This window comes from Aquarana catesbeiana, linkage group LG03, assembly GCF_042186555.1.
Source record: "Aquarana catesbeiana isolate 2022-GZ linkage group LG03, ASM4218655v1, whole genome shotgun sequence".
Classification (NCBI taxonomy): Eukaryota; Metazoa; Chordata; class Amphibia; order Anura; family Ranidae; genus Aquarana; species Aquarana catesbeiana.
The window spans coordinates 343,326,851-343,342,469 of record NC_133326.1 but is presented as its reverse complement, the minus strand read 5'-3'; the positions used below and the strand labels follow the sequence as shown (position 1 = coordinate 343,342,469).

At 41.1% G+C, this 15,619-nt stretch overlaps 1 protein-coding gene across 1 annotated transcript in view; it reads left to right on the top strand.

Annotated features, from left to right (window-relative positions):
• The window catches only part of ABLIM3 (actin binding LIM protein family member 3), a 427,044-nt gene extending 411,989 nt beyond the window's left edge, over positions 1-15,055 (top strand). Inside the window, exons 21-22 of the mRNA XM_073620583.1 lie at positions 673-753; positions 3,329-15,055. Of these exons, the coding sequence (XP_073476684.1) occupies positions 673-753; positions 3,329-3,442 (195 nt within the window). The 3' untranslated portion in view covers positions 3,443-15,055. The remainder of the gene's footprint in view (positions 1-672; positions 754-3,328) is intronic.
• Positions 15,056-15,619: the final 564 nt, after the last annotated feature.

Sequence of the window (15,619 nt, the reverse complement as noted above, 5' to 3'; positions counted from 1 at the left end):
AAGTCAACAGCTGCAATATTTGTGGCTGCTGGCTTTTAATTTTTTTTGTACCTGAGTGATATTCCACTTTAAGTAACAAAGGCATTGTCCCTCCCCCAACCTGTGATTGGACAGTGAGAGAACCTGCACCACTGTCTGACTTTCAACTCTCTCCTCCTATCATCATGCTCCTTGTTGGAACACATGCACTCCAGATTCCCTTACTACTCATTATACTGCTTTTTCTTCTCCCAGTTTGAGCTTTTCTGTATAGGGGATTACAAGAGGATAATACCAAGACAGATTCACACACTAATGCCTCTTGAATTTAGAAAAAAAAATATTTTTTCATAATGAATAATTAATGCATGTATTAATACTGAATACATATATTAATATTATTTTATGTCTTTTATCTCTGCCTGGAGTTCAGCTTTAAAAGAAAAGGTTACTTTTTTAAAATAAGCTCCTTGAGCAAATAAATAAAAACGACTTAATATCGCAGCTTGTCCCACTCCAGGCTGCCCACAGCCAGCCCGCAAATGGCCAGCATTTATCTCTGTAGTCAGCAAGGCATTCTTTCAAACTGAAACTTATTTCCAAAAACAACCCCAGAATATTCATTGCATAATAGGTTTTCTTTGTAACTCAGCAATATTGTGCCACTGACTATTGGATCTTTTTTTTTTACAGATCTATCCTTATGAATTACTCATGGTAACCACTAGAGGGAGGAATAGACTGCCTAAAGATGCCGACCGGACTCGATTGGAAGTAAGTGATTTACCAGAATGCTTTCAGCAGATTTATATTGATTAACCTTTTCCAAAACATCTAAAAGGCCAATGATAAACATGCTTTACAAGTAAGACCCTTTTCACACTGAGGCAGTTTTCAGGCGTTTTAGTGCTAGAAATAGCACCTGAAAAATGCCACCCGAATGTGAAAGTGCTTTCACACTGGGGCGGTGCGCTTGTGGGACATTAGAAAAAGTCCAGCAAGCAGCATCTTTGGGGTGGTTTGGGAGCGCTTTATACACCACTCCCAGACCGCCCCTGCCCATTGAAATGAATGAGCAGCGCTTCCAATGCGATTCAAAAGCGCTTGGGAAGCACTGCAACACAGGCGTTTTTAATCCCTTCTTTGGGGTTAAAAGTGCCCCACTAGCGGCCGAAAAGCGCCGCTTAAACAGCAATAAAGCGCTGCTAAAACGAGCCAGCCCCAGTGTGAAAGGGGTCTAAAAACAAATTTTCCTCTTAAAAAACAAGTGCAGGAATTGCTGTAGTGGGCCGTCATCACCTTTAGAACACAAGATTTATAAAAGTAGTGCATTTTTCTCAGAAGCTCCTTCATGTAAGGGATGGAGATAGGGTCTGTACCAACATAGTCTGTAAAAGGTCATTTCTTGAGGTGTCCCCTGCATGGGTCCCATCCTAGGTGTGCACAGCCTATTGCATTAAAGCTCAAACACATATGCGTGTTTGTGCATGTGTATATATATTGAGGATCTCAGTAGAGTAGTGGACGATGTCAGTAGGGCAGTGAATGGTGTCAGAAAGGCAGTGAATGGTGTCAGTAGCTTTATTCTTTTTAATAATATCTTTTACAAATGTTTTTTTTTTTTTTTTTTTTTTACAAACTGTATTAGGAGCCCCACTAGGGGACCTTGGTGAAATATCAGGGGTCTTAACAGGGGGAATCTGCACCACACAGGGTGATTAGGGTGTGCCCAGGCACGCCTGGCACACCCTGTGTGAACACCTATGGGTCCCATTTATTTGCCATTACAACAGCATTCTATAAAACTGCAATTAGACCCCTTTCACACTGGGGCCGCAGCCTCGTTAGAGCTAAAACGTCGCTCCTGTTTTGCGGTGCTTTCAAACCGCTTTTAACCGGTTCCTGACTGGCTCGCGTACATATACGGGGGCAGAATGGCTCCCCTGCGAGAAACCCCATACAGGTACGGGGTTCCTTTAAGTGCTGCCAGAGGGCGCGTGCGCCCGCTACATGACGGGGGACCGGACGCGCGTGGCTGACGGTCACGATCGCCTCCGGCCACACATGATCGCGTGCATGAGCACCAGTAAACACACAAATCCCTGTGCTGTCAGAGGAGAGGAGACATGTTGTTTGTTCCTACTAAGTAGGAACAGCGGAATGTCTCCTCTCCTACTCAGTCCTATCCCCATACAGTTAGAAACACTCAGGAGGGAACACATTTAACCCCTTGATCGCCCCCTAGTGTTAACCCCTTCCCTGCCAGTGACATTTACACAGTAATCAGTGCATTTTTATAGCACTCATCGCTGTATAAATGTCATTGGTCCCAAAAATGTGTCAAAAGTGCCCGATCTGTTCCACCGCAATGTCGCAATACTGCTAAAAAAAAAAATAAATAATAAAAATGCCATAAAAATGCCATAAATCTTTCCCATAGTTTGTAGATGCTATAACTTTTGCGCAAACCAATCAATATACGCTTATTGTGATTTTTTTAACCAAAAATGTGTAGAAGAATATATATTGGCCTAAACTTATGAAGAAATTTGTTTTTTAAAAACATTTTGGGGGATATTTATTATAGCAAAAAGTAAAAAATATTGTTTTTTTTTTTTCAAAATTGTCCCTCTTTTTTTTGTGTATAGCGCAAAAAATAAAAACCGCAGAGGTGATCAAATAGCACCAAAAGAAAGCTCTATTTGTGGGGGAAAAAAAGACACAAATTTGGTTTGGGTACAGCATTGCATGACTGCGCAATTACCAGTTAAAACAACGCAGTGCCAAATTGTAAAAAGTGCTTTGGTCAGGAAGGGGGTAAAACCTTCCGGAGCTCAAGTGGTTAAGGCGCTTTGAAAGCACTGCCCATTCATTCCAATGTATACAGCGCTCCCAAACAAAAAAGATGTTGCTTGCAGAACTTTTTTTAATGTCCCGCAAGCACAACGCACCAGTGTGAAAGCACTTATTACAATGAATGGCAGGCTATTTCTAGCACTAAAACGCCTGTAAACTGCCTCAGTGTGAACGGGGTCTTAAAGGAAACCTGTAATGAGATGTACACTCCCCCCCCCTTATTTGAAAGTGAATTGTTAGAAGCTTTTTTGCAGCTGTTTTAATTACGACTAAGGCTATTGCCAAAACTCGTCAGCATTATTGTTTTATTGTTACTCTGTTGTACCAATAAACGACACTTCAAGGATTACGGCTCTCCTTATTACTGTTGCAGCTGTTTTAATTGTCATACATTCTGATCTGTCAGTAACAAGTTACAAATCTTTCTTTTTTTTTTTTTTTTATTTCGCTATCACTTGTAACATTATCTCTGTTTTGTTTCACCTTTTTACAGCGCCATCTGTCAGCTGAAGAGTTTTATCAGGTGTTTGGAATGACTATAGCCGAATTTGACCGCCTGGCACTATGGAAAAGAAACGAGCTTAAAAAACAAGCCAGGCTCTTCTAATTCTATCCACCACGTGCCTCTACCTGTACACCTCTATAAATATATTTATAAATATTCTATATAAATATATATATATATATGTAGATCTTATGTATAACTATTACACACAGTATGTTTATTGTATTATAGGAAAATCTCCACGGGAATTTTGTTTTAAGCTTTTCAGAAGTGGAAGGGACACTGACCTACTTCTATGCAATGTATTGCATTCCCTTTCCCGGCTGACAAGGCTGTTCGGTGGAGAGAGATATTTTCAACTCTCAGTTATATTTTTTAAATGCTGTTTTTTATGCGCCACTGTTTTGAAGAATTTCGAGACTTCAGTAAACCTGCATCTTTACCATTACTACAATGCATTATCAAAATTGAGCCATATGGATTCCCCAGTATTCCCCCTGTGGTGACCAATTGGCGGATAGGTTGTACATGTGCCATGTGTGTCTAGCAGGACCCAGCGGTGTCACTGCAGGTTGCGTCAAAGTGAAATGGGGTAACAGATTGGGGCGATCTAATTTTAGGAGCACAACTGAAACTGCCTTTATGTGAAATCATGCATTATCTGTTCAGTAAATAAGCCCTACATCATCTATTATGTCCTCGCATCCTTTTCAATTGGAAATCATTTGGTTTGTTTATAATAAGCAAGAACATTTTTATGGTGGAATAAGCAAGTCTGTAAGGTCTTTGGCACATTGGCGTCTCGTGCAACTTAAATTCCAATGTAGCTCTCCCGCTCAGAAAGTCCAGGTGCTGCATATAGACGTCCATAGACATATATTGCTGTGCACAGTTTTACAAGGGTATAAACAAATGCTATCGCAAACATGAGTATAAAATACGCACATATGCATATACCCATAAGCTATACTTGTGTCTACATGTGCACTGGTCATTTATGTTTATGGTAGGCTGTATGCAGCACCAGGACTTTCTGGGTAGGGAAAATACGCTGGATTTAGGTCTAATGCCCCGTACACACGGTCGGATTTTCCGATGGAAAATGTGTGATAGGACCTTGTTGTCGGAAATTCCGACCGTGTGTAGGCTCCATCACACATTTTCCATCGGATTTTCTGACACACAAAGTTTGAGAGCAGGCTATAAAATTTTCCGACAACAAAATCCGTTGTCGGAAATTCCGATCGTGTGTACACAAATCCGACGGACAAAGTGCCACGCATGCTCAATAATAAAGAGATGAAAGCTATTGGCCACTGCCCCGTTTATAGTCCCGAGGTACGTGTTTTACGTCACCGCGTTCAGAACGATCGGATTTTCCGACAACCTTTTGTGACTGTGTGTATGCAAGACAAGTTTGAGCCAACATCCGTCGGAAAAAATCCTAGGATTTTGTTGTCGGAATGTCCGATCAATGTCCGACCGTGTGTACGGGGCATAACACCTAAGGCTAGGTTCACATCTATGCATGTTGCGGTTGATGCATTTTTACAGAGCATTTTGCCCTTTTGAACACGCCTTTTTGATGCATTTTGTGCATTTTTTGGCCAAAAGGAAAGTATGACAGTTCAATTCATGGAGTGCGATTTTTATGAGACTTAAGTGCCAGAGAGTGTAAAGTCACATCAAAGTCTCGCGCCATGAACAGAACTGTCATACTTTCTTATTAGCAAAAAAAACCTTCAAAACCTAAAATGCATCAAAAACGCAACACTTGCATTTTTGGTGCAGGTCTATTACACGCAAAACGCAATCTGCTGTGGGAAAAAAAATATCCTTGACCCTTTCCAAAAAACACACAGGCTCAAAACACACAGATGTGAACTAAATCTATAGGAAACCATGTTAAATAGACTGTTGTGTTTTTCTGCAGAACGCACTAAAAAAACACATTGGTGTGAACCAAAAGTAAAGCAAGATTAGAGTTTGTAGATGTAGGAGTTATTTTTATTTTAAGTGCACCTTCTCCATGCTTTCCATACTGCACTTAGCCTGGATATTTGAGTTAATTATCCAAAATGGCTGCACCCAGTGGGTGTTTGCTGCAAGCCATACAGTTGTTGAATTCAACCAGAAAATGCAATGATTATCTCACGTCTATGGACTGGTATATTGGCTACTTTATCTAGTAAATTAACTGTTCTAAGGGTGACCAGATCACTTTACCAGGGCTTTAGTTAGAAAGTTTTGCCTTAAGGGAAGACTCCTTTTTCTTTGAAAAGCTGATATAAATGATTGCTGCACCAGCCATTTTTTCCATTTAATGTTATAAAAATAAGTTTCAACCTAAAGATCACTATGGTTTTCTAAAATTCAAATGTTGCTTCCTTGCAATAATGCCAGCAACTATGGCTCCATGCACACTGGGCTTAAAAAACATCTGTTCCCTTGGCAGAAAAAAATGCCTATATAGAGCGTTTTTTTTGGAGTGAGTTTGGGAAAGTTTTGTGTTTTTTTCTGCTAGAAAGTTCCAATCAGAAACGCAAATCACAAGGGTTGTTTTCCTGTCTCTAAACGTTGAGCTTAAAATATGCCTGTAATCGTCCTAATGTGCATGGACACATAGGATAACATTGAGCAGCTTCTACAGGCAAAACATAAAACTCCTGTAGAAGCAGCGATTTTTAAGCCAGTGTGCATGGAGCTTTATTATGGGTTAGTTGGTCCCCAGTTTATGTGCGGACCACCCCTAGAAATGTTTTTCTCTGTACACGTGACTAGCTCACTGTTTTTCAACAAGTCTGAACAGAATTTGAGGTACAGTTGTAGACACCCCCAGCTCTGTACTTGGTAATTATTTGGTCTGTCACCTGTACAGGGGTGCTAGGGATGCAGTGTTCCATATTCATATTCCAGCACTAGATCTGATTGAGGCAGGCAGACCCTCCCACTCAGAAGTGGTCTGGTACTGCATTCAGAACTGAACTGAAACAGATACAAATTAACAGCAGTGTTTGCAAAAACTTTCACATTGTATTTAACTCATCTGGATTTTTTTTCCCAACAAAAGTGGAGTCACAAGCTGGCCATACATTACTGTTTTTTTTTTTTTTTTTCAGCCAGTGCGGCTGAATAAAAAAAAAAACTGAGCTGATTTCCCCATTAAAATTTTTGAGATGGATAGGGAAATCCTCCTGGCTGTGTCTTTGTATTCTAAAAGGAGAAAAGTGTGACTTGACCAGTCCACAGTAAAAAGCCCCTATCCCTGGCTATATGAAATAGAAACAAAGAAAAAGAATGGGACTTTAAATGAGGCTTATTGCTGCAAAAATGAGCCTAGAAGTAAACATATGATAAAACCTTTATTGTATCATAAGCAATTCCGTAGTCTAGAAATGCATGATAATGTTTTCAAAACATACATAACCATATATAAAAGCTGACATTTTGGTAAAAGTATACCATAAACACATACACTGTCTACAATGATGATACATATCCATAACTGAGTACATGCTGTATAAAAGCCGAACTGTCTTGGCACCACATGAAAACTCTACGCGTTTCGTGAATCACTCATCAGGAGTATGGATGCAAACATTCATTCACTGTAAGTACAGAAAAATCATATATATATATAACCCTTCATAAAAAATGAGGGAGGGAAAACTTTCTAAATGGTAATAAAAGTTCCCTTAGGGAGTGTTTGGATATACTAATACTTACAGATCAGCCCAAGAACTAAACCGGCTCATGTGAGGATGAAGGGGGTGGGAGAGGGGGTCCCCATCACATGCCTGGCCCAGAGCTGAGGCAGGAAACCCAAAACCAAGTCAGGGGGTCAGCTCATAGGCAGGTCAAGTCATCACAATGCAATCTCATAGAGGATAGATGATCTAATAACAATCTGCACCAATCTGGAAGATAGTGATTGTATGGTGAGTAGTGTTACTTCATACACTCATTTTTGCAGCAATAAGCCTAATTTAAAGTCCCATTCTTTTTCTTTGTTTCTGTGTCTTTGTATTCTGACAGTAGTACTCCACCACCATCAGAATACACCGATAAGCACTGCAGACTATTGGCTTCATGCACTAATTCAGCAGAAATTTTCCAGCAGTTCCGTTCATGAAAAGTCAATTAATAGATCTACTTCTCGTGAACGGGAACAACCATAAATAGATTGAAATTTGGCCTTTCCTGCTAAAGTGGCAGACATTCGATCCATGTGGCCGACTTTACTTTAAAACAGAAAAAAGCTTATCTTCTTGTTACAAGTGATTAAGAGAAAAACCATTGATTTTAGGTCCTGTACTTGCTGCTTGCAGTGGATTAGGTAAAATGTCAGCACCCAGTTGCAATCAGCACTTACACAGTACACATACCTTGCTATGTACAGTATACAACTTTGTGTTCTACAGCTCATGGACACTTTGCTAACTTCTGAAGAAGTGTTCTTCTCTGCAGAACAGAACAGTGAGTATTTAAAGTGGAATTTCAACCAAAAGGGGAAGTTACACTTTTCCTCCTCCCCCTCCCCTTGGCACATATTTTTTGGGGGGTTTTGACAGGTACCAGCTCCCACCTCTGGTCACATCGCCGCTGCGATCCAAGCTGAGGTTAGCCCCCTCCTTCCCCCTCAGCCTTCTGGGAGTCGTCACAGGTCCCAGAAAGCTGAGGGACCATTCAGATGTGAGGCCACAAGTAGTCACAGCTGGCTGCCCACAGTTAGTATGCCGGTGCCAGGGACCGAAGCCCAGTGAAAAAACTGGATAGGTGATGACTGTGCTGGATCTTGGGATAGGCCAGTTTTTGTATCTGCTAACTTTTAATTTTTCAAAAGATGACTGAAGAACCATTTTCACTTATATCTAGCAAAATGTATATGAGTATTGATAGCTGCATTTTAAGGCCCGTACACACGATATGAAAATCGGAAAGAAAATTTTGTACGACGAGCTGTCTGACAATTTTTGGATTATTAGTACGTTGCTTTCGACAGCCGATTACAATTTTTCTTCAGACAAAACCTGGATGTGCAGACTATAAAATTATTATCGGATGTGAACTCAACGTCCGATTTATGTTTCATTAGTACAGTTTTCATACGAAAAAAAATCATAAGAGCAAAACTACGCATGCTCAGAAACGAAAGAATACATACAAAACTATTAAACACATTACGTCACTTCTGAAGTTGTATTCTGTCGTACGAAAATTTTCATATATCTTGAGTAACCTCTTCACTTTCGACATGAGACTAGCATGCCACAAAAATCGGACGTTCGGTTCTCTGAAAATCTAAGGGTATGTACAAGGCTTTAGGGTACACGTGGAAGGATACGGCTACTATTAGGCCACTCGGTCATTGGCACAATATATAACCACTCTTTTCCTATATTCACTTGTGATTTGTTCACATTTCATTCTGCAGACCTCTTGTAGACATATTTAAAAAAAAAAAAAAAAGTAAAAGTTCTGCATCTTTCAAAAAAAAAAAAAAAACAAACCTGAGCAGGATTGACAAAGCCTTTGTATAGAAGAATTCCTTATTCTGCAATGTAATACTCTCTTCTGAGTTGTGTTCCATTGCATGTAGCATTTACAGGGCCAGATTTCACACATAAAATGGTTGAAGGATGAACCCTTTCATGCAACCTACTAGGTGAAACGATTTAATATGTATTACAGCATAAATGTTGGATTAGCTGGTGCTCTATAAGCATAATTCTTCATGTGGTACAGATAATGCAGACAAGATTTATGTTTACATTATATCACCTGTAGATGGCAAAGTTTTGTTGTTTTTTTTTTTTTTTTTTTGTAGTGCCATCTAGTGTATTATCCAATGCAGGAAATCAATAAACGGAGTAAAACTCCACTTTTAGTTTCTTGCATTCTCTTGTTAGTTGGCTTGTATGATTCCCGATCATCTTTGATGATTTCAACAAGAAGAGGATAAAAGTGCTTTAACTTTAGTCCTTCTAATACTGTCCAACCTGAAAGTTTGGCTTGTGTATTTCAACTTTACAGCCAAATTGGGATAACACCTATCTCACATTTGTAATGTGTTCTCATTCACACATCATAACTGTAAAAAAATATTTAAAAATTCCTGCTTACCCTTTTACTTGCTCTTTCCTAAAAACTTTGTTTTTATGTAATGTATGTTTTATGTAATGTTAAAGGGGTTGTAAAGGTATTTTTTTTTTTAAATAACAAACATGTTATACTTACCTTCACTGTGCAGCTCGTTCTGCACAGAGTGGCCCCGAACCTGGTCTTCTGGGGTCCCTCGGCGGCTGTTTCAGCTCCTCCCCGCAAGCATTTACCACCTTAATGCGAGCTCCCTCGCATGGTGGTGAGTGCTTGCGGGCGCGCTCCCGTGATACAGCCGGCGGCTATAGCTGCTCGCTGTATCACTCGGCCCCGCCCCCGGCGCGCCGCGTCATCGGATGTGATTGACAGCAGCGCGAGCCAATGGCTGCGCTGCTTTCAATCCATCCACTGCAGCCAATCAGCGACCAGGCTGAGCTGCAATGAAGATGACGAGGACGAGCAGCGAAGATTCGAGGCGTCAGGTAAGTAAAACGGGGGGGCTGGGGGCGGCGGTACTGTCAAAAGTTTTTTCACCTTAATGCATAGAATGCATTAAGGTGAAAAATTTTTTACCTTTACAACCCCTTTAAGAAAGAGGCTGGAGAGTTATGTTAATTGTAATTAACCTTGTCTGTACTGTGCTGGCAGATCTTTATTATCAGTTATAAACTACTAAGGGGCAAGCTGGCCATATGTGACTTGTATTCACAGGAATCAGACAAAATTCACTGCCACTGCCCTACTGACACCATACAATGCTCTACTGACACCGTTCACTTCTCTACTGACTGACACCATCCACTGTCCTACTGACACTTTTACTGCTCTACTGACTGACACCATACAATGCTCTACTGACACCGTTAACTTCTCTACTGACTGACAACATCCACCGTCCTACTAATACTTCCACTGCTCTACTGACTGACACCATTCACTGTCCTACTGACACATCCACTGCTCTACTGACTGACACCATCCACTGTCCTACTGACACTTTTACTGCTCTACTGACACCATCCACTGACCTATTAACACTTCCACTGCTCTACTGACTGACATGATCCACTGTCCAACTGACACATCCACTGCTCTACTGACTGACACCATCCACTGTCCTACTGACACTTCCACTGCTCTACTGACTGACACCATCCACTGTCCTACTGACACTTCCACTGCTCTACTGACTGACACCATCCACTGTCCTACTGACACTTCCACTGCTCTACTGACTGACACCATCCACTGTCCTACTGATACATCCACTGCTATACTGACTGACACCATCCACTGTCCTACTGACACTTTTACTGCTCTACTGACTGACACCATACAATGCTCTACTGACACCATTCATTTCTCTACTGACTGACAACATCCACTGTCCTACTAATACTTCCACTGCTCTACTGACTGACACCATCCACTGTCCTACTGACACTTTTACTGCTCTACTGACTGACACCATCCACTGTCCTACTGACACTTTTACTGCTCTACTGACACCATCCACTGACCTATTAACACTTCCACTGCTCTACTGACTGACACGATCCACTGTCCTACTGACACATCCACTGCTCTACTGACTGACACCATCCACTGTCCTACTGACACTTCCACTGCTCTACTGACTGACACCATCCACTGTCCTACTGACACTTCCACTGCTCTACTGACTGACACCATCCACTGTCCTACTGACTGACACCATCCACTGTCCTACTGACACTTTTACTGCTTTACTGACACCATCCACTGACCTATTAACACTTCCACTGCTCTACTGACTGACACGATCCACTGTCCTACTGACACATCCACTGCTCTACTGACTGACACCATCCACTGTCCTACTGACACTTTTACTGCTCTACTGACTGACACCATCCACTGTCCTACTGACACTTTTACTGCTCTACTGACACCATCCACTGACCTATTAACACTTCCACTGCTCTACTGACTGACACGATCCACTGTCCTACTGACACATCCACTGCTCTACTGACTGACACCATCCTCTGTCCTACTGACACTTCCACTGCTCTACTGACTGACACCATCCACTGTCCTACTGACACTTTTACTGCTCTACTGACTGACACCATCCACTGTCCTACTGACACTTTTACTGCTCTACTGACACCATCCACTGACCTATTAACACTTCCACTGCTCTACTGACTGACACCATCTACTGTCCTACTGACACTTCCACTGCTCTACTGACTGACATGATCCACTGTCCTACTGACACATCCACTGCTCTACTGACTGACACCATCCTCTGTCCTACCGACACATCCGCTGCTCTACTGACTGACACTATCCACTGTCCTACTGACACATCCACTGCTCTACTGATTGACACCATCCTCTGTCCTACTGACACTTCCACTGCTCTACTGATTGACACCATCCACTGTCCTACTGACACTTTTACTGCTCTACTGACTGACACCATCCACTGTCCTACTGACACTTCCACTGCTTTACTGACTGACACCATCCATGACACATCCACTGCTCTACTGACTGACACCATCCACTGTCCTACTGACATAAACCTCTGCTCTACTGGCACAGTCCATGTTTCTATACATTTTAAAATATTTGTTATATACACACACATATATACACACACATATATACACACACACGCATGTGTGTTTAAGCTTTGGGGTGCACAGCCTAATGCAATAGGCTGCGCACACCTATGAGCACATTACAAGTTATGGGGCGTACACATGGTCGGACTTTTCCGCTACAAAAGTCCGACAGCCCGTCCGACAAACTTTCGACGGACTTTTGGCGGACTTGCGGCGGACTTTCTAACGAACGGACTTGCCTACATACGATCACACAAAAGTCCGACGTATCTGTACGTGATGACATACACTGGACTAAAATAAGGAAGTTGATAGCCAGTAGCAATAGTTGCCCTAGCGTGGGTTTTTGTCCGTCGGACTAGCATACAGACGAGCGGATTTCTGGGTCCAGCGGAGTTACGACATAAAGATTTGAAGCAAGTTCCAAATCTAAAGTCCGTCAGATTTGCGACTGGAAAAGTCCGCTGAAAGTCCGGGGAAGCCCACACACGATCGGATTGTCCACCGGATTTGGTCCGTCGGCGTCCATCGGACTTTTGTAGCTGAAAAGTTCGACCGTGTGTACGCCCCATAAGTTATTATTATTATTATTATTTATTATTAAAGTTATTCTGAGCAATACAAGCTGGCTACAGAAATCAGTCTATAATCCTGCCCAAAGGAACAACTAAAAAGGTCAAAAAAAGTTTTTATTTATTTTTAGGTACTATATGTGAATGGGAATACATAACAAACATACAGGTTCCTAAATGTGGCTGCAAAGGTGGAAACACATTTTAAAGCATAACTCCAGTAGGGATAACCTGGCCAGTCTTTCTTCTGACCGTAAGCTGTAATAAAAGTTTGAAAACTCATCACATTAGCTAAGAGCAAATTCCTCTTATCAAAGGAAGTGGTGGAGGCAAGGATTCTATACATGAATCTGCTCTGACTTATGGGCTGTTACTGAATCCTATACAGATTTCCTTATCTGTTACAGGCTGAAAACTTTATGAAACTAATTTTTCTTCTGGGATTTCTTCTTTGGCTTTTTCCCACTACTATACCTGAATTTTACAATATAGCATATACATACTGTACATTAGTGCAAAGACCTTTTGTATAATATTATCCTTTTACAGAATTCAAAGTAGACAGCAGTGGTAAAAGAACTATTACTGTTGCTATAGGTTTTCAAAAATGGACGCTAGCACACTAATATGTCTAAAATGCCCTTTAGTCAAGTTAAATAATAATGTATTACATACAGCAATAACAATTGACAAGTGATACAATTCATGTAGACATAGTCCAGGCACATGCAATAAATTGTAGATAATATCCTGTGACAATATTTCAGTTCTCACAGATGTTACCATTGAAAAAAAAAACATCCAGAAAGTCAGAGCATTAAAATGCGGAGTTCACCAGTAAAGGATTTGGTTTGTTGAAATGTGGTTGGCAATGAGGGGTACTTGTTGAAATAGGCAGCGCTCTAAATTGTGGCGGTTTTAGATTTTAAGGCGAGTCCAACATGTTTATGGGTGCATTCAGCCTCTATTCCTTCTGAGCTGCCTCTGACCTGTTTTAAGCTGCTTTTGCATTCCCATTAAATTGTATTGGTAAAAAAAAGCAGTTCTGATGTAAAGAAATGCATGTATACACCAGCCCTTAAAATGTTGGATGGTAAAGTATGTTAGTAATTGTTTTTATAAAAGTAATGGTAGCCTTGGATTGCTAAAGTTATATGTAACCGTTTCTAAAGTGTTGTTTTTTTCTATAGTCAAAAGAGAACTTTATTCAGTTACAAAGCAGGATCTGGTTTTAAAATGAAAAGCTGTTAAATATCATTAATTATAGATTTACCCCCTTTACCCAATTTGGATGAACAGTGAATATACACATTAGCAGCAAAACACCTTTATAAATTTTTGGGCTGAGGTACTAAAGTGAAGCAAACCTCCACTATGCTTTAAAGAGACATTATCAATTTGACCATTTATTGTCTTTGTAAATGCTCCCCCCCAATCCAGTTATACTTAACTTGCCAACACTCCCTTGCAACTCTTCTTCCATTACAGCCGGTGACAATACCTGGTTCTTCTGGGTATGGGGAAGCATGTGACTCTCTCCCCTGTGACAGTGCTCAGGTTTATTAGCCAATCTCTAGGCCTCTGGACTGTCTTATAACAGAGAGAGCGACATCACTTTAGCTTCCGACACCAGCAGAAACTAGGGATTAAGGTGCTGGCTGAAGCAGAGGCCAGAGTGTCAAAGGAAATTGGCAAAGTCAGTAACAAGGGTTTACAGAGACACTATCACTTTGCCCTGGATGGGAAAGGGGGCATTGTCTTTTTAAACATATGTGCTGCATAAGATTGGCTTGATGGAAACATAGACTCACTCCACTTTACTTTAGTAAATTGCCCTTGTGTTCATGTGTTCAGACCCTTCTAGTGAAGTTCATTCACTAAATAACTTTTTCCAGGTTTAGACCTTATGGGTTCATTCATATCATGGGTAGCTGTTGCCATACAAAGGAATACAAATTAAAATTGCTGCAAAATGTGCTCAGCAGTAAAAGCCAAAGGGACGCCATAAGAAATACATTTTGTCACCAAATACCGGTAGTTATTGATTCTCTACATATATTGTATTTCTGATAAAGTGATTAGTGGCATGTTTCTGAAATGTCCTGAACCAAATGTATTACTGGTGAAGTGCAGGAATTAATCATAGCAATCTAAAGGTTGGTCTGAGAATCTGTTGTCTGTTGAAAACCTGCCGTGACATCACTCCAAAAGACACAGCACACTAAAGAGGTCCCAGTGAGCCACTAAAACAGCACGTTTCATTGGCTTTTCCTCAATTTTTTTCCAAAAGTACCTGAGGCAAGAACACAGCTTGGACAAAACCCTCAGAAACTGTAAAAGATATTCTCTCTGCAACATTTCTTATCTCTGTTTGCCTTGGATTTGTATTTCAGATATGTTAACTATTAAAACACAGTTGCCTCTCTCAAGCTGCCTTTGTATGTCTTTTACATAAACGTTAAGGCTTCGTTCACATTTGGGATTCTGCTGAAGATCCCAAAATGCCAAATGTGAATGGAGCCTCGAGGAAGGGTGAGTCCACTCAGAGCTGATAATTCATTTAAAGTGGAATAGACATAATACAGTCCCCTATCTGGTCATTTTCAACCTTACCCTTTGCTATAATACCATATAACTATTCTACACCTTAAGCCCGGGCAGGATAAATGTCAGGCGGTATTGGCTGGTTCAATAGAAACTGCCCGACATATGGCCCATGTGTACGGCAGCCGGTTCGACAGAAGTCTCCTGGCTTCTGTTGAAGGGGCATGACCGAAAAATGTCTGCTGAATGCCGATCGGAGAGAGCGCTTACCAGTGGGTTCTGGCAGGGGGGCGGCCGTTCCCCTGTCAGAACACTGTAGCTCAGCAGGGAGATCGCTGTACTAACATTAAATAGTTAGTAAAGTATCTCCTCCTGAGCTCCTCAGCTGGGTTGAATGAAAAAAAATTGGATAGTGTGTACTAAGCTTTAGTGGCCATGTTGTATCTTGT